We start from the raw sequence: 20140 nt of genomic DNA on the forward strand, positions 1-20140 counted from the left end.
GTTTGGAGGTTTGGAGTTAGTTTGGTGGTTGTAGTATGAATGGTCTAAGATGAGATGCATAGAGAAATTAGTCTCAGAAGAGGTTTATGTAGTATACCAGTGTGTTGGCTTTCTCAAGCCACCGTAATAGTGATGTGACAGACCTTCAGACACAGCTCATCTTCACACTCAGCAGTGAAATCATAAAGTGCTCGTCCTTTACTGCTCACTCCTGCAGGGGGCGCTAGAGGGGGAACAACACATCAAACATTCACCATTTTTACATTATTATCACAATTATAATATATATATATATATGATTGTAATACATATATACACACACACACACACACACACACACATATATATATATTTAAATGTATACATAAACACACATATATCATACATACACTTATACAAGTAAACACACACACATTTATATGTCTCTAATATATATCTATATCAGGGCTGCACAATATACGAGATCAGCATCGATATCATGATGTTTGCATCTGCTGTAGTCACATCACATGATCTGCAATGTTGAAGCTGCAGAAGAAAGTACTCATGATAAGTGGAGTCATTTAAAAGTTTAATCATGAAGTTACCCAAATGTTTGGCATTTGCATGTGTTCCAGGGCTTACAAACCAGGTAAAACATTCAGGTGTAAGAAATCACACAGTTTGCATCTTTAAAAAAATGATTAATTGTAATTACACTCACCGGCCACTTTATTAGGTACACCTGTCTAACTGCTGGTTAACGCATATGTCTAATCAGCCAATCACATGGCAGCAGCTCACTGCATTTAGGCATGTAGACATGGTCAAGAGGATCTGCTGCAGTTCAAAGTGAGCATCAGAATGGGGAAGAAAGGGGATTTAAGAGACTTTGAATGTGGCATGGTTGTTGCTGCCAGACGGGCTGCTCTGAGTATTTCAGAAACTGCTGATCTACTTTGATTTTCATGCACAACCATCTCTAGGGTTTACAGAGAATGCTCCGACAAAGAGGAAATATCCAGTGAGCGGCAGTTCTGTGGGCGCAAATGCCTTGTTGGCAAAAGGGGGTTCAACTCGGTAAGATGTACCTAATAAAGTGGCCGGTGAGTGTATGTTATGTTATTCGACATTTGATTATTGAAATGGTGTACCTGAATATAGCTCAACTCCCAGAAAACAGTTTATTTCACTTGCATTTTTGCTCTAAACCAATCACAAGTACTGATAAACACATTAGTGTATTTTATACAGATTTACTCCTCTAAAAAAATCACCACAATCAGTCAAATATGATCCATTATTTCCAAATAGAGATATTCCAATCATCTGATGAATCTGTATTTCACTGACGCTCAACACTGATTGGTCCATGGTTAATGAATATTCAGAAAAGGAATGTTTGTTTACCAGGAGACTCCAGAGCCGGTTTCCCTGGCGACGCTTCAGTTTCCTCTGCAGCCTGGATGAAGCTGAGGGGGAAGATTCCAGTTCGTCCGTTGAGGCTGCCACGCCCCCACTCCTCATTTACATATTCTATTAGAGTGATGACATCACCCTCACTGAACGACAGCTCCGCCTCCTCACCCTCAAATGCAAAACAAGCCACAACCAACCTTGAAAAGAGGGATAGAGAAAGGCATTCTTTAAACTGAGTGATTAACTTACGAACTGTGCACCTTCAACTGAGGCTATTACATATATATATATATATATATATATATATATATATATATATATATATATATATATATATATATATATATATAGATATAAATTTTTTATAAATATTAAAAAAAGACAAAAAAAACATGGCTGTTGTAGCATAAAGGAAGAGTCAACGGTAGCGTGTTGACTGTAGCAGAGTCAGCGATAGCAGAGTCAGCGTTAGCATAGTCGACGGTAGCAGAGTCTACGAAGCAGAGTCAAGGGTAGCAGAGTCAAGGGTAGCAGAGTCTATAAAGCAGAGTCGACGGTAACAGAGTTGACAAGAGCGGAGTCGACGGTAGCAGAAGTGTTGGTAGCAGAGTCGACGGTAACAGAGTCTACGAAGCAGAGTCAAGGGTAGCAGAGTCAAGGGTAGCAGAGTCGATGGTAGTAGGGTCAGTGGCAGTGGGGTCGATGGTAACAGAGTTGACAGAAACAGTCTACGAAGCAGAGTCAAGGGTAGCAGAGTCGTCGATAGCAGAGTCAAGGGTAGCAGAGTCGACGATAGCAGAGTCAAGGGTAGCAGAGTCGTCGATAGCAGAGTCAAGGGTAGCAGAGTCGTCGATAGCAGAGTCAAGGGTAGCAGAGTCGACAGTAACAGGGTCAACGCAGCAGTGTCGACGGTAGCAGTGTCGACGGTAGCAGAGTTAAGGGTAGCAGAGTCGACAGTAACAGGGTAAATGCAGCAGTGTCGACGGTAGCAGAGTCGATGTAGCAGAGTCGAGAGTAGAAGAGTTGATGGCAGCACAGTCGATGGTAGAGTTGATGGTGGCAGATAGCAGCAGGGTCGACGGTAGCAGAGTCAAAGGTAACAGAGTTGAGGGTGGCAGAGCAGATGGCAGCAGAGTCGACGACAGCACTATCGACGGTAGCAGAGATAGAGTGGCAGTACCATCGACTCTGCTACGTCAACTCAGTTACCATCGACTCTGCTACGGTCTGAAAAGTTTAACAATAAGTTACGAGTGTATAATAATTGTCCTTTTCTCGTCATCTTCCACCTGTTTTGTGTGCCCTGCTGGATCTGTTTCTCTGAAGTCGCGTCCTCCAGGTGAACCTCACTGACAACCTCGTCTTGACCTTTGACCTCTGAGTGTCGGAGGTCACGGAGTGTGTTTGCTGGTGTTTCTGGGACGTCTGCTTCATCCAGGACAATCAAGAACTGCTCCTCCTCCTGAAGCGGACAATCATATTACATACAGATTACAGCATTTGCATAATGTGTGTGTGTGTGTGTGTGTGTGTCCGTTTGTGTTGTATGTGCACATGTAAGTATGTTTCTATTTGTTTTGTTTGAATTATGTGTGTGTGTTTGTCTATGTGTACTTATACGTGTGTGTGTGTGTGTGTGTGTGTGTGTGTGTGTGTGTGTGTGTGTGTGTGTGTGTGTGTGTGTCTGCGTGCTTATATGTGTATGTATGTGTCCATATATGTTGTGTGTGTGAGTTCGACATAGAAAGAACGTGTTCAGGTGTGTACGCATTATGTGTGTGTGTGTGTGTGTATACGTGTCCATGTGTGTTGTATGCATTGTGTGTGTGTGTGTGTGTGTGTGCGCACTTTTGTATGTGTGTACATCTCCATGTGTCTTGTATATATGAGTGTGCAAGTTTGTGTCTATGTGTGTAGTATGCATTGTATGTGTGTGTGTGTATGTCCATTTGTGTTGCGTCTTTATGTGTCAATGGTTGTGATGTCTGTGTGTGTGTACATTTGTGTGTCTGTATTTATGTACGCATGTGTACGTGTCCATGTGTGTTTGTGCGCAGTTATGTATGTGCATGTGTGTCCATGTGTGTTGTATGCGTTGCGTGAATGTGTTTATTTATATGTGTGTGTGTAAACGTTTGTGATGCATGTGTATGTGTACGTCTGTGTGTAAGTGGGAGGAAGTGTGTGTCTGTGTGTGTGAATGTTTTGATGTGTGTATGTCTGTCTGTATATATATGTGTGTGTGTGTGTGTGTGTGTGTACATTTATGTGTGTGAGAGTGAATGTGTATGTGTGCTGTATGTATTGTGTGTCAATTTATGTGTGAGTGTTTATATGTTAATGTGTATGTGTGTGTGTGTGTCTGTCTGTCTGTATGTATGCATGCATGCATGCATGCATGCATGTAGTTGTGTGTGTGTGTGTATGTGTGCGTGTATGTTTATGTTTGTGTGTGCACGCATATGTGTGTGTACTGACATGCAATGTTTTCTCAGATGGCTCCTCCTGCTCTTTGTCAGGATTCTTCAGCTCTTCATCTTCTGTAAGCTCTTTCCTCTGCTACACAGTCATATAAACAGCATTACATTACGATCAAAGCTGCTGTGGATGTTGGACAGTTTAGATTTGCCGTCCTGTTCGACTGACACACTCACAGAGTAGCGCTTGTACAGCGGGTGTCCGGGTCTGGGGCGGGGCGGAAGGGGCGGGCCTCTCTTCGGAACCCTGCTGTCTTGCAGCTGATTGGTTGAAATGGGAGAGGAGGAGGAGCCTGCAGGCCTGTTCACTTTTATTGGAGGAGGGCGGAGGGGGAGGAGTCTGTTGCCACTGGGTCTGAGACACAAACAGAAAAGACTATTTTAACAATCTCAGGGCATGGCTGCAACTGTGTTCAGGGCGTTTCTGAATCCACCATTTTTAAGGATGGGAAAAACAGTCTGTGCACTCAGTACATGGTTTAAAAGAGTAATCCTTGTTTTCTTAAAGAGTTTTGGGTGTTTTTTGGCATAATGCGGATTCAACTAATCAGAGACTCATCTCCCATTCCCTTTAAGAGTGAGTTGTGATCACGTCATGGCAGATTTGCTATTCTCATGATGGATTTTATGAGTGGAACAACAGAAGGTTTCACTAGTGAGAAAACTGATCTGCTCATTAGCAAGGTTAAAGACCATACCAGATACCAGGGGTCACAAACTCCCAGCCCGCAGGTCATTTACGCCCCCCGGCCCGCAACTGATGTCAGAAATATAACGAGATTTGGCCCCCAAAAACATATGTTGTTGAACCACTATCAGTGTTGTGCATATAGCCACTTGTGGTTTTGAGCCCCACCTATTGGACGTTTAAAGTATTGCACTATATTATCCTGTATTTCAGTTTTACTTTAGTTTTTTCTCAATGTGCGGTAGAGAGTAACACACATGCAGATTATTTCTGAGGCTGATTTAAACGTTGAAATAATGCCTCGTTTCCACTGACTGGTACAGTACGGTACGGTTCGGGTCGGTACGGGTCACCTTTATCAGGCTTGCATTTCCACTACCAAGTGTACCCTTTTGGTGGGCGTGGTGTACGACGGAAAGTGTCAGTCACATCATTCTCGCTCAAGGAAATGTCTACAATAAAGCTGTACGGGTTGCCCACATATATGAAAAGCACTTCTCACTAAACAGATGCTTTACACACAGAAATACTTGTATATAAATGTTTATTACTTTTCGATAAACAGGATTTGATTAGAACTGCAGATCAATGACAGCGCGAAATAGCCTACTGTGACGTCTGTAATTATATTAAATAAATAAATTAACATGTATGAACACATACAGCTCCTTGCAGTCTCCGATATATTAACAACTCCAGAAGAACTACATACAGCAGACATTTAGTCCTTATTTAGGTTCAAAACAACACAAAATATAGCCCACAGTCAGTTTGCTGAAGAAATAATGTGCTCCTTTTTTTCCGGCTTCTCCTTTTTTGCGCGCTTCACTCTTGTGTTTGTCAGTGTCTGACAGGATCAGGTTTCAAAAGCACATCAATAATCAAGCGCACGTTATTATCAGCTCAAGAAGTTTGTTATTTCGGATAGAGACGCGTGGCGAGCGCAAGCAAGAAAGCGAAACCACTCGCACTTCAGACTGACTTGTAAAAAACTCTACTCCATGGCTTTGTGGCTGTTCATCAAGACGACGACAAGGTTTGTTTGAGCCCTAGGGTCCGTTCTTCGTACCTCGCTTAAATGATCTAAGATGATTTGGCAGATTCTGGATCTTTTAATCTTGATAACTGATCTCTCGCTAATTTGGTTCATCAAACAAGTTCGCGAATCAGATTAGAATGTCTGGATAAACTGATCTGAGATCGCTGCGTGTGTTGTGAAGGACAGTTGTGTTGTGATCTATCCATCCTCGAAATCATGATCAGCAATGCAACGATTGGCTGACGGCACAACAGCGTAATGACATCATCTGATTAATATTCCATTATCCATGTGAGCAAAATGACAGAAAATTAGCAGTAAACGGCTTGTTAAATATGACACGCAAGAACCTTCCACATTTGTTGTGAGCTGCAGGCTTTACACTTTCATGTGTCAAGAGTATTCATCATGTATTTCAATGCAAATCAGTGTATTTAGTTTTACATTTAGAGAAGATTGTCTATATTATAGTAGCCGTTTTTTAATTGGTGTAAATAATAACTTTTACAAAAGCAATTTGATATTGGTAAAGTCGTCTGCAACTTTTGTGAAGCATCAAATCACTGTCATATTAACTGCCAAAACATGTTCATGTCTGCATAAATGTATTATTGCTTTAAAAAAAAAAGTCACATATTCTGCATTTCTATTATACACAATTTGTACTAAAGCGATCTAAAAAGTTCATATCAATAAGTTTTCTCTTTGCACCACTAGGTGGCAGTCTTTGTACTTTCATTTCGAGGGTGCAGATTGCATAAGTTTTATTAATATGTATGACTTTATTTATTTTATTAATGACTATAACTTTATATATATGGTTAAAAATATGTACCATTTTCCCAAGTGTATATAACTACTACTGTAAGAAAATATCAGCATTCGCCACATACTTTCTGTATTATCTTTGCTTGAACTGAGCCGATCAAATCCTGTTTATATGAATTGAACCTGCTCCCAATCAGGTTTGACCTAGAAGAACTGTTGCTATGACAACAACTCTCGGATCAGCTTTGAAGAACGAAACGATCCTGGATCGTGTCAAATCGTCAACATCCAAATCCAGCTAACTGAGTAATCCACGTACGAAGAACGGCATATTATATGCATATATATTTACGCTGTAATCTCTTACTGTGTATTTTAAACATGGCTGGTTTTTTGTTTTCATTCTGGCTTGTTGTGTAAGCAAATGATGCATCTCTGTAAACCAATAGCGATCAGCTGCGTTTCTAGCTCCGCCTTTTGGTATCCTTTCGAAAGGGTGCCGAAAAAGTGGTACGGTACGGTTTGGTTATGTACGTCTTTTGACAGTGGAAACGGCCATAAAAGCGTACCAAACCATACCACTCAGTGGAAACGGGCCATAAATGTGCATAAGTGCTCTATTTTTACTAAAGCTCTATTTTTATACACATTCCAGGGTCACTTCTTTATTATCAGCTATATACTGCCTGTATTTTGTTGAACAAGCACTTTTTCATGGCTTACACATTCTGCTGATGGTGTAACAAATATGCTAATTGTGCTAATATTCGACTCAAATGCTCTCATTAATAGATTTTCCTCATATGTGTATTGAGCATGTTTATGAAACTATGTAGGTTTTATTGCTGGATGAATTGAACATGTTGATGTAAATATAGACATACTTTTCCCTCTTTGTTGTAGTTTTTTAAAAAAAAAGAAAGATACTAAGAAGAACAATTGGCAGTAAAGTCAGTAAGGTTACCCAATCTGCTTTCTGCTGTCCTTGTGCTATCTGTTAAACTTTTGGTGAAGCAACAATTGGTTGGGACAGAATATAGCTGGAGCATCCGGAGGAAACCCACGAGAATGCAGGGAGAACATGCAAACTCCACACAGAAACGGCAACTGACCCAGCCGAGGCTCGAACCAGCGACTTTCTTACTGTGAGGCGACAGCACTACACACTGCGCCACCCTTCATTATTATCATTATTTTGACTACTTAAATGTCAAAATGCTAATTTAGACAGCCACAGATATATTTCTGTAGTTCATGAAGCGAAACATGTGCTGATTTGTTGATTTGTGACAGGTAATGCTTGAATTATAAACATTATATCTGTTGTATCAAGATGCACAATTTTTTTCTTGTGCTTGAATGTTAAAGCGCTTCTCCTATGAATTGTCAGTCACTGAAATGGTCACTCGCCAAACTGAGTTTGAGACCCCGAGTCTACACAATGAGTCGGAATCCACCAAATCCATTGGGAGGAGGTAGCATTTTTATATTTACATAGACAATAATAGTAGTCCTTTACATTTTAATCCATTAAATTTCATATTTAAAGATATCTGTGTGCTGCTGCGCATCCCTGTGTGTGTAATAAGCAACATGTATGTGCATTTTGGACCCGCATATCATTAACACACCCTTTAAATTACAAAAAAAAACTGTGATTTTAAAGCAGAATTTAGCACGTCAATGGTGCAGTCTCTTTCAATTGCCTTAAAATAGCAATAGGTCAGCAATGTGCCTTAACACACCTCATTTCCAGCATAATTTCCTGTTTGCTAGGTAAACAATTTGGCACAGGACATGAAAATGATACCTGTGCTGGGCTAAAACTAGCAAAAAAAAAACAGTTGTGTCATGCCTGACGCCAAATTGTACCAACAAGAGAAAGTGGAAGCAGACACTTCATTGGAGGAGGGAAAACACTGCAGTACCTGGGAGGAAGAGGAGGAACTGATGCTTCAGGAGTGATGGAGACATCCACTGTCATCTGAACACACACACACACATCATAAGCAACTTCTGACACACTCACAATAATCTTATTAGGCTGGTTTAGGAGTAATAAAGTACATCCAGGTGGTTGTTATCACAGAATAAACCCGACAGGCATATTGGCCTGAGAATAAAGGCTTTAATCTGCAAAAACAACTGGCTGGATGTACTTTACCCCGCTTATTACACGGCTACTGGCCACAGAAAATAAAATTAGACACAAAACATTGCTCTGAGCTATAATAGTTTATTTATTCTGTAATAAAAGCTGTCAGAAATGAAACCGGCTGAATGGAGCATACACTAGCCTATACATTTTTCAGGTACTAGATGGCGCCAAACTGAACACAGATAAGCAAATAAATATGGATGTTAACATGTTTAATGTGTGTATTTAAAGTACCCGGATGAGTCTGTGCTTGTTAGCAAGATAAGTCAGTGGTTGTTATCAGGGAATAACATACCTTGGAATGTTGCGACTGGCCGAGAATGGAGTATTTCAGATAGCCGTGTGTTAAACATCAATAACTCACCTGTGAGGTGGACACTGACTTGCGGAGCACAGGTGGAGGTGGACGGGAGTGTTTGGGAACAGTCGGACCTGATTATAAACACATTAGATTAATGAAGCGACAGTTCAGCCGAAAATGATCATTTACTCACATTCAAGTGCTTCTAAACGTTTATTAGTTTCTTTCTTCTGTTGAACACAAAGGAAGATATTTTGAAGAATGTTAGGGAAAAAATGGTGGGGGGTTGTTGCGGACGAAAGTGAAGAGTGGGGGGACGGTTGCGGATTTCAGAGTCTTGTTTCTGTCTACATGATGAAACTACAGAAGCTTTAAATAGGAAAATTATGGAAAAACGTTTTTATGGTGCTAATGGTCTAATCAGATTCCATTATCTATGCTAAGCTAAGCTAACAGTGCTCCCGTCAGACCCACAGATCAGCTGAATGGATTCAGAAATGGTAAAGCACAACAGTTTAACTCTTGCCGAGCTGTAAAATTGGCCCATTTCTAAAAAAAAGCTGAGTTTTCCTTTTGCCCCCTAGTGGTGTATAAGGAAGTTTGATGACATATTTACGCACATTTAATTGTTTGAATAATGGGCTGCTTTTCTTTAACACCATTATACAGCATGGAAGAGAAAGGATCAAATTGAAAAATATTATGGCTGTGTTCGTCTGACAGAAAAGAATCATATACGTATACATATGTAAAGTGTCAAAGTTAATGTCATTTTAAGTGAACTATTATTTTAAACACTCACGTTTTCCAGCGTTTCTGTCAGTCGGCGTCTTCGCTGGAGTGTTTGCAGCCTTTTCATCGCCGTTTCTTCTCTCGGGTGAACTGGACATCAGTGCTGCCCTCTGCTGGCCTGGAGGAGTGTTTTCAGGTCTGGACTCTGCTGGAATAAGGTTATTTTAGTAAACGAAAACTCACAATAAATTCACAATAAATGAAAAACTAAAACTTGAACTAACAACAGTCACTAAAAAGCTAACAGAAATGACATAAAATAATAATTAAATAAAAAATAATTGATAAGCACTCATAATTGTGGCGAAAAATCTGACCTGCGGCAGTTTAGGGAATCACCTGTAGATGGCGCTTTTACACACAAACACATCAGTCAACAGCAGGATTATTATTTACAAAACATCTGTTCTATACAAGCATAAAACATGCTTTCTAATGTTTCTTTGTTTGCCTAAAAATTTAGGCTAGTTAAACATGACTAGCCTCAATTTTTTGGCGAATAAACAAAAGTTAGAAAGCATGTGCAAACATTAAAATTAACTCACGGTGTTCTGTTCACTCTGATAAAAGACTACTACTGAAACTAGAACCCAAATTAAATATTTTCTCAATTTTCTTCAGCTTTGTCCCTTTATTCATCAGGGCTCTCACCACAGCGGAATGAACCACCAACTATTCCAGCATATGTTTTACACAGCAGATGCCCTTTTAGCTGCAACCCAGTACTGGGAAACACTCATACACACTCACTACGGGCAATTTATTTAATCAATTCCCCTATAGCGCATGTGTTTGGACTGTGGGGTAAACTGGAGCACCCGGAGGAAACCCACACCAACATAGGGAGAACATGCAAACTCCACACAGAAACGCCAACTGACCCTGCCGGGACTCGAACCAGCGACCTTCTTGCAGTGAGGCCATAGTGCTAACCACTGAGCCACTGTGCCGCCCTTCGATTTAAATGCATAAAAAAACTAAATAAAAAAATATCCACTAAATAAAAACTAAACAAAAACTAGTATCAAAATAACTAATTTAAATACATTTAAATATTCGACATATAGTATCGGAATTTCGAAAGTTTTCGAAATGTAAAAATGCAAAACAATAGTAACCTTGTGCTGGACTCTGGTGTTTGTTCAGAAGCAGCAGATCGTCTGAATTTTTTCTCTCAGATGAACTGGCCGTCAGTGCTGCCCCCTGCTGGCCTGGAGGAGTGTTTTCTAAAACTAAATATATATAAAAATTATATAAAAACTACATATAAACGAGTCCACAACATGACAACTAAAGTAAAATGAAGACAACGATTAATGAAACAAACTAAAAAGTACTGCGAATTTACAAAAAGAATAGAAATATTCTATATATAGTGATGAAGTAGTGTATGTAGTGCCGCCATCTGCTGGCTTGGAGGAGCGTTTTCTAAAACGAAATATATAAAAACTACATGAAAATGTGTCCACAACATAAAAACTAAACTAAAACAAACAAAATCATTAATCAAACAAACTAAAACGAAAGTGAAATATACAGCAAATTTTTTTAAAATTTATCGAAATACTCTATATACACACACTATATGTAGTATTGAAATTTTAACATTTTTGAAATGTAAGAATGCAAAACAATAGTAACCTTGTGCTGGACTCTGGTGTTTGTTCAGAAGCAGCAGATCATCCGAGTTTCTTTTCTCAGATAAACTGGCCGTCAGTGCTGCCCCCTGCTGGCCTGGAGGAGTGCTTTCTAAAACTGAATATATATAAAAACTGAATTGAAATGTGCCCACAAGATGAAAACTAAAATAAACAAACAAAATCAATAACTAAACAAACTAAAACAAAAATGAAATCTACAACAAACTTTAAAATAAAATTTGAAATATTCTATGGTGAAGTAGCACATATAGTGCTGCCCCCTGCTGGTTTAAAGGAGTGTTTTCTACAACTAAATATATAAAAACTAAACACAAATGTGTCCACAATATGAAAACTAAACTAAAACTAACAAAATCATTAACGAAACAAACTAAGTGAAATCTGCAACAAATAATCGAAATACTCTATATATACATTATTTAGCTTTAAAATTTCGAAAGCTTTCTAAATGTAAAAATGCAAAACAATAGTAACCTTGTGCTGGACTCTGGTGTTTGTTCAGAAGCAGCAGATCGTCTGAGTTTCTTCTCTCAGATAAACTGGCCATCAGTGCTGCCCCCTGCTGGCCTGGAGGAGTGTTTTCTAACACTAAATAGAAATGTGTCCACAACATAAAAATTAAATTAAAACTAACAAAATCATTAATGAAACAAACTAAAACTAAAATGAAATCTACAGCAAATTGAAGGTAAAAAATCATTAAGGTAGCAAAATCATTAACCAAACAAACTAAAACGAAAGTGAAATCTATCGCTAATTTTAAAATGGTATTGGAATAGTCTATATGTCCCATGTTGAACACACACACACACACACACACACACACACACACACACACACACACACACACATATATATATATAGTGCAACCCCCTGCTGGCCTGGAGAAGTGTTTTCCATAACTAAATATAAACGCGTGCACGACATAAAAACGTATTTACAACTTACAAAATCATTAACGAATCAAACTAATACTAGGGGAAATCTATAGCAAATTTTAAAATACACTATATATAGTACCACTATATAGTATCAATATATAGTATTGATTTCGAAGTTTCCGAAATGTAAAAATGCTAAACAATAATGACCTTGTGCTGGTTTGTTCAGATGAGGTCTCGGCGCTGGCACTGGTGGACTTCTGAAGTGATTCTGCTGGACTTCAGGATCTCCGCCATCAAACACGTCAAAGACTGAAGGTTTGGCTGTGATCTGTGTTTTGGATTTCAGAGTTCTGGGTCGAGGCTGAGGTCTGTTTTCAGATGTTTTCATATTGTCTTCTCCATCAATCATCTGGCTCTGCGGAGCTTCGTCAGGACTGAACACCTCCATCAGATCATCCAGATATTTGCTGGAAATATTAGACGGAGTGTCGTCAAATCCGGCAAACACGTTTTCGGCTGTGTCGTCTTTCAGACGCACCAGAGTTTGAACTTTCACCTCTCTAGTCATTGGCTGATTTGTAGTTTCAGGTTGAATTATTCTGGAGCGTGGCCGAGGTCTGGGACGAGGATCTGATATCATGACCTTATCCATCGGGGAGGAGGCGGAGTCTATCAAGGCAGGGACTGTGGGGGCGGAGTCTATGAGAGTGAGGTCAGTGGGGGTGGAGGTTGTGGATGTGACATCGTCAATGACATCATCGAAGTCGGTCTGGACGCCACACTGTTCATGCAGAGAGTCTCGATTTTGGACGGGTGGCGAGGGACGTGGCGGTTTGGGAGGTCTGCGAACTGAAGGAAAAAAAGTTTATTTTCATTACATGTATGATTGCTAGAATTGTATTATTTGTTTGAATCTAATATAAATGTAATATATATATAATTAAAGTATTCTTGATTCATAAAAATATTAACGTCTTTTTTTATTAACTGACAACAAACTTTTGATAAACACTATAAATAATGAGAATATATAATATAACAGTTTATTTAATTTATGGGTTTGAGTAAAATGTTAATATTTGTTATAAAATAAAAGTTTGTTTTAACATTAAATGTTAATTTATTTTTACATTTTATATTTATGGACCTACCTGTGTGTAAACATATATATACACACAAATATATATACACGATACCAGTTCGGAGCGAGTTTGGTGGTGTAGGACCGGTGAGGTTACATTGGTGTCGTGACCTAGAGGTCTAGGGGTCTGTCTCCTGCGGGACAGCCGCGGGATCCGACCAGATTTCTGCGGCGCGGGAATTAATTTCCGAATAAATCGCGGGAGCGGTCGGTAACGGGTTTAATTTGGGACGGGAGCGGGCTGTCTAGCAATATCGCTCCCGACTCCCGAGCGAGCACACGTATGTATGTGTGTAAATGACATAGCGCGATGCTGTGTTTAGCTTGTTTGTTGCTGTGTGTGTGTGTGTGTGTGTGTGTGTATGTGTGCACACGCGCGAATGAGAGGTGTGTGTGTGTGTGTGTGTGTGTGTGTGTGTGTGTGTGTGTGTGTGTGTGTGTGTGTGTGTGTGTGTGTGTGTGTGTGAATGAGAGAGAGCTTTGTCTGTGTGTGTGTGCTTGGTGCTGTGTGTGTGTTTATACAGACAGCTTGTTTAGGCTGTAGAAAACAGGGCGGGTCGGGCAGCGGGACAACAAATACTTAATATAAGCGGGAGCGGTCGGGTTCGGGCTAAAACCTGGCGGGTGCGGGCGGGATTCAAAATTTAGTCCCGTGCAGATCTCTAGCGTGACCCGAATGGGAGTGAGGTTTAGGAGGGTGAGTGTAACAGAGGACAGCTAGTAAGTGCTGTGCAGGTAAACCTCACTCCTCTGACCTCTAAAGGTTGTCTAGTAACAGCTGCTAGAGGCCATGGTCTTTAGCCTCCTTGTTACAGCAGCCGACTGCCATGCGGTAGGTTGCCGGTTTTTCTTTGTTTTTTTTTAAAGAAATGTTTAGTTAAATCACATACAGTTGAAGTCAGAATTATTCGCCCCCCTGTTTAATTTTTTTTCGTAATTACTGTTTAACGGAGAGCAGATTTCTTCAACACATTTCTAATCATAATAGTGTTAATAACTCATCTCTAATAACTGATTTATTTTCTCTTTGTCATGATGACAGTAAATAATATTAGACTAGATATTCTTCAAGACACTTCTATACAGCTTAAAGTGACATTTAAAGGCTTCACTAGGGTAAGTAGGGTAACTAGGCAGGTTAGGGTAATTAGGCAAGTTATTCTATAACGATGGTTTGTTCTGCAGATTATCTGGAAAAAAATAGCTTAAAGGGGCTAATAATTCTGTCCCTAAAATGTTTTTTTTCTTTTTATTAAAAACTTTTCATTCTAGCCAAAATAAAACAAATAAGACTTTCTCCAGAAGAACAAATATTATCAGACACACTGTGAACATTTCCTGAATCTGTTCAACATCAATTGGAAAGTATTTAAAAAAGAAAGAAAAATTCTTAAGGGGGGGGCGAATAATTCTGACTTCAACTGTATACATAATAAAAGTATATAATGCACACTCATGTCGTTATTAATCTTTGCGCAGTACTACTTATTTCATTTTTAACCCAAAAGGGACTACAGTGCAGGATTTTGAGTGTAGTATTTTGCTGATTTGTCCTCTCACCTGGGCGAGCAGCAGAGGATTGTGGGCCGTGGGAGTGCGTGTCCGTCTGTGTGGCGATGCTGGAAGTGGAGAGACGAGCAGAAGCAGATGATGGAGATGAAGTTGGTGGAGATATCGGAGATGAAGATATTGGAGGCTGAATATTCTGCTCTCGGCTCTTCTCTCTGATCACCTGCTCATAGGAGGGAGGAGGGAGCTGTGGAGGAGGAGCCAGAGCTGTCAATCAATCAATCAATCAAAATGAGCCGCAGTCTGCTGTGTCAACAGTGTGTGTGTGTTTGAGCTGAGAAAACTCAACAGATCATGTTCTCCAGCTCTCTGAAACTGACCCGTTCAGCCTTTGATCCTAATCGTGGCGTTTGGTGACTGTCGCTTTAAATGCAAATGAGATTGTGCTCTTTTTAGAAGAGGGCGGAGCTACACCATCATAGTGACAGATGTAATTCAGCAGTGTGTGTGTTGTTAGTGCTGGTCAGGTGTGCTTCAGTGTAAGTGTGTGCTTGATGCTTCTGTCAGTCTATGTCGCTCCTGTCGCTGTTCATCTAGAACTCCACATATATAATAATCCTCTTAGTCTATGCTGACATCATCTTCAGCAGCTCAAACACTCTAATGGCGAATGGACAGACGGCTGCTTCTCACTCAGGCCTGCTGTTTATGCTAATGAGACGGAGAAATGGGCACTAGTGGGCGGGGCTTTCCTCCTCTGATGACACAAAGAGAGAATGTCAATCAAAGTGTTTCTGCATTAAGTCAGGACAAATACAATTAACTCATGTTGAGCATTAGAGGCTGGAGATGTTCACACACTGCTGACACACACACTACTGGGTTTAAGCCCCTTATAGAAGCGAGTTTTGCATAATAGATCCCTTTAAGCTCCACCCACCTGCACTGTTGCAGAGCCAGCAGCCCATGTGGGTGGGGGAGGGGGCGGGGCTGGAGGAAACCCCCCAGAAGCCCCCGGGAACCAGCTATTGGTCGGCAGCGGCTCAGCAGAGAGGATGGTGATTTCTGGACGCCTGTGATTGGACAATAAATTTGGTTAATTTTATTTATAAAACACCGTTTAGTTAATGACCTCTTTTAGCAGTCGATTAAAGCTTAAGTTTAACGTGAATAACCTGCTTCCAGTTCTTAATAAATGTTGTTTCTGTGTCACTGAGTAATCAATGTAGCTTTTATTCATGATTTAATTTATGTTTATTTTATATTTTTCTTTTTCATTCTGCCATTTTATTTATTGTTTTACTGATTTTACTATTTTTAGAACTTAAAAAATATTGAGATACTTGGCTCTATTTCTGTTTTTAGACTTTCTAGGGGTAAAGTCTAAAGCTCATGGCAGAAAAGCATTAAGGGCGTGTCTGATCCACTTTTGCTATTATGTACAGGAACATCTGCTCTGTGCCCGGCACATGGCCTAACAGGACTGTGTTTATTCTCTTAATCAGTTCTGGATGTGTTTTGAGCATACAGTGCATCCAGAAAGTGTTGATAGCGCTTCTCTTTTTACATTTGTTTATGTTACAGTCTAATTCCAAAATGGATTAAATTGATTGATTTCCTCAACATTCTACACACAATCCCCCTTAATGACAATGTGGTAACAGAGTTTAGAAATTGCTGCAAATTTATTAAAGATAAAAAGCTGATAGATCACATGTACATCAGTATTCACAGGCTTTGGCGTGAAGCTCTACACTGAGCTCAGGTTCTGATTCACTCTTGAGATGTTCCAGCAGCTTCATTGGAGTTCACCTGTACTCAATTCAGCTGATGGACATGATCTGTAAAGGCTACACCTGTCTATATAAGATCCCAGGGTCAACAGTGCATGTCAAAGCACAAACCAAGCATGAAGACAAAGGAATTGTCTGTAGACCTCTGAGACAGGATTGTCTGGAAGCACAAGGCTGGGGAAGGTGACAGAAACATTTCTGCTGCTCTGAAAGCTCCACTGAGCACAGCGGCCTCCATCATCCTTAAGTGGAAGATGTTTAACCAGCAGGACTGTTCCTAGAGCTGGCCGGCCATCTAAGCTGAGTGATCAGGGGAGAAGAGCCAAGGAGGTGATCAATAACCCGATGGTCACTCTGTCTGAGCTCCAGCGCTCTTCTGTGGAGAGAGGAGAACCTTACAGAAGGACAACCATCTGTGCAGCAATCCACCAATCAGGCATCTGTATGGTAGAGCGGGCAGACGGAAGACACTCCCCGCCTGGAGTTTACATCTGAAGGACTCTCAGAGCATCAGAAACTAAACTCTCTGCTCTGATCAGACTCAAACTGAACTGTTTGGAGTTGAGCTGCATGATTATTCGAAAAAACATGACGATCTCGATTCGACTCCTAGACGATCTCAATCCAGCATTTTTACGATTATGCCAATCATATTTTTAAGTTCAGGAGAAATGCAAAGGCGGCTGCACAAGTCTTCACGTTGTTTAACATACATTGCTCAGCAACATAGACACCTTCAAATTGTGTTAAAAGTGTCACATTCTGTATTCATAAGGTATGATTCACCCAAAAATGTCATTTCTGTCTACATGTAATGATGTGTTCGTGGCCGCGAAAACTCACGTGACGTGAGCTGACCGTGAGCTGTTACCACAGAGAGGGCGGGCGCGCGCCTGTGAATGAAGTCTATTTTAGTGAACAGAACCTGCATAGGCATTGAATAACAGGTAATAAAGTTGAAAATAATATTGAGTTTGTGGCACAGAGTGATCGCTTGGGATTCGCTCGGGAAGTATGAACAGCACTTAGCAGTGAAAACGAAACCGAAAGCGTGCACATCATTTAAATAATCATATCGCATTATAGAGTTATGATTGTGCCAAGCATTTAATATGTTTTTGTTTCATAGCGAACACAGAGTGTTGTGCCTGAATAATTAAATGTTTACCAGTGTCAGTATAACTACTCTAGCATGTATAATGTTGTATAATGCAGGAGGGAATTTGCTAATGACAAATGTCTGATTTTACCAGTGAAAAAAATGATTTAATAATGTTGTCAATGACAAATGACAAGCACATGTCTCCAACATAATAATTCAACTTTATCATTATGAATAGTTGTATTCTGATGTCGTCACTTTACTGTGAATTAACAAACAGGACAAATATGAATTCTGTTTAAGTCCACCATTCCAAGTCTATTCACCTTATTCTCAGCTGACGAGCGGGCGCTGCCATTTGAATCTTTTTGTCTCGCGACTTCCGGTCACATTCACTTCCATTCATTTTTTGACGTTAACAACTGCTCGTTACGCTGCTTGATGTTGCAATTAAATATTTTCTTATTATAATATGCTACTTGGTCTGTGTAGTCATGCAAACATTTGTTTGTTGAGCAAGTAGTTTGGCCATTTTCTGCCGTTTATTATTCCTAGTCATTTCTCCCATAGGCGACTGAATCTGAAGTTCTAAGACAATCGCGAAAACAGGCGCACTTCCGCATTTTAGAATAAGGTCAATACAAAATTTAGCATTTTAACCTACAGTAGAGCTACATAAAGGCCTAATATTATTCAATTCAATTCAATTCAGCTTTATTTCTATAGCGCTTTTACAATGTGGATTGTGTCAAAGCAGCTTCACATAAAAGGTCATAGTAAATTGGAACAGTGTAATTCAGTTTTCAGAGTTGAAGTTCAGTTCAGTTTAGCTCAGTTCAGTGTGATTTAATAATCACTACTGAGAGTAAAAACACGGAAGAGCCAACCCATCGATGCACAACTCTACAGATCCCAAACCATGCAAGCTTGTGGCGACAGCGGAGAGGGAAAAAAAACTTCACCGCTTGGCAAAAGTGAAGAAAAAAAACCTTGAGAGAAACCAGACTTAGTTGGGCATGACCTTTTTAATTTTTCCAATGGCCAAAAGTCTTGTGCAGAGCTCCAGTCTCAGCAGCGGAGGCTGAAAGCTGGCCTCAGCGAAGACTCGTCAGTCCCTGGAGCGTCGCAGGAATCCGTCTCATGCTCTCCACTCCTCCATGACCACCACAGCAGCTGCTCAGGATACGGCCTGGTCCAGGATAAGGAAACCTTTGGATCATCTCGTCGCTGGTCTTGGATTGCATCAGTGACTCTGTTGTTTGTATTATTGTTGTTGTTTTACTATATGTTTGAGAATAGCAATAATAATAGCCTACTCATATTAACCTTTATTTTACATTACAGAATTGTAAGAAAATCGTGATCTTCATTTTAAGAAAAAAAATAAATAAATCACGATTCTTGTTTTAGCCAGAATCTTGCAGCCCTGCTTTGGAGTGAACGCAAGGCGTTACGTTTGGAGAAAAGTAGGCAGCGCTCAGCACCAGGCTAATCCAACCTGATAGAGCTTGAGAGGTCCTGCAAAGAGGAACGGGCCAAAATTCCCAAAGACAGGTGTGCAGAGCTTGTGGCATCATATTCAAGAAGACTTGAGGCTGTAATCGCTGCCAAAGGTGCATCAACAAAGTATTGAGCGAAGGCTGTGAATACTGATGTACATCTGATTTTACAGGTTTTTTATTTTTAATAAATTTGCAACAATTTCAAAAACTCTTTATTCACATAGACATTATGGGGGATTGTGTGTAGAATGTTGAGGAAATCAATCAATTTAATCTATTTTGGAATGAGACTGTAACATAAACAAGTGTGGAAAAAGTGAAGCGCTATCAATATTTTCCGGAAGCACTGTAACATGCATTAAACCAATCAGAGTCTCGTCTCCCATTCCCTTTAAGAGTCAGTTGCGTTGCTCCATGGTGCATTTGCTATTTACATGGCGACTTTGAAAGTGTAAAAGCTGAACGCTTAACAAGCAAAAAAACTGTTGAACAGAGCATCTGCAGCGCGAGGATAAAGAACGAGCCTCCTCCATTCAGCCTCTTTACTTTCTCTTTACCTTTACTCCTTTACTTTACTCCTTTACTTTGGTGGAGAGAGGAAATGTTAATTACTTCTCATTTGAGTATTAGTAGACTGTCTGCTTCATATCTGCTGATACTGCTCCTTTAACAGACATTTAACTGACTAAAAGAAACTTTGCAAGTACATGTCAACTTATACTAACCCTAACCACAGCCTAATAGTCGCCTTATAATCTAATGAGATAAGCTAGTTGGCATGTAGATGTAATGTAACTTAAATTCAACAAAATGCATTAAAGGGATCATCAAAACAAAGCAATACATAAAATTTAGATACAAGACAGGACTGTTAGACAAAAGATAATAATCACAGTAGAATCTATTGATTTACCACGCATGAATCAA

General features: G+C 39.9%; 2 protein-coding genes across 2 annotated transcripts in view; both read right to left on the minus strand.

Moving 5' to 3' along the window:
- fhip1ab (FHF complex subunit HOOK interacting protein 1Ab) overlaps positions 1-20140 on the minus strand; it is a 446377-nt gene that overhangs the window by 387641 nt on the left and 38596 nt on the right. The window lies entirely within an intron of this gene.
- The window catches only part of wu:fy63c09, a gene marked incomplete at its 3' end in the record, with an annotated part of 56407 nt that overhangs the window by 28130 nt on the left and 8137 nt on the right, over positions 1-20140 (minus strand). The window contains 13 exon segments of the mRNA NM_001128274.1: positions 1500-1510; positions 2710-2860; positions 3877-3957; positions 4053-4230; positions 8299-8354; positions 8893-8960; positions 9632-9766; positions 10740-10853; positions 11263-11376; positions 11757-11870; positions 12374-13015; positions 14868-15063; positions 15757-15889. Coding sequence (NP_001121746.1) covers positions 1503-1510; positions 2710-2860; positions 3877-3957; positions 4053-4230; positions 8299-8354; positions 8893-8960; positions 9632-9766; positions 10740-10853; positions 11263-11376; positions 11757-11870; positions 12374-13015; positions 14868-15063; positions 15757-15889 — 1990 coding nt within the window.

The sequence above is a fragment of the Danio rerio genome, chromosome 23, assembly GCF_049306965.1.
Source record: "Danio rerio strain Tuebingen ecotype United States chromosome 23, GRCz12tu, whole genome shotgun sequence".
In the NCBI taxonomy this organism is placed as follows: Eukaryota; Metazoa; Chordata; class Actinopteri; order Cypriniformes; family Danionidae; genus Danio; species Danio rerio.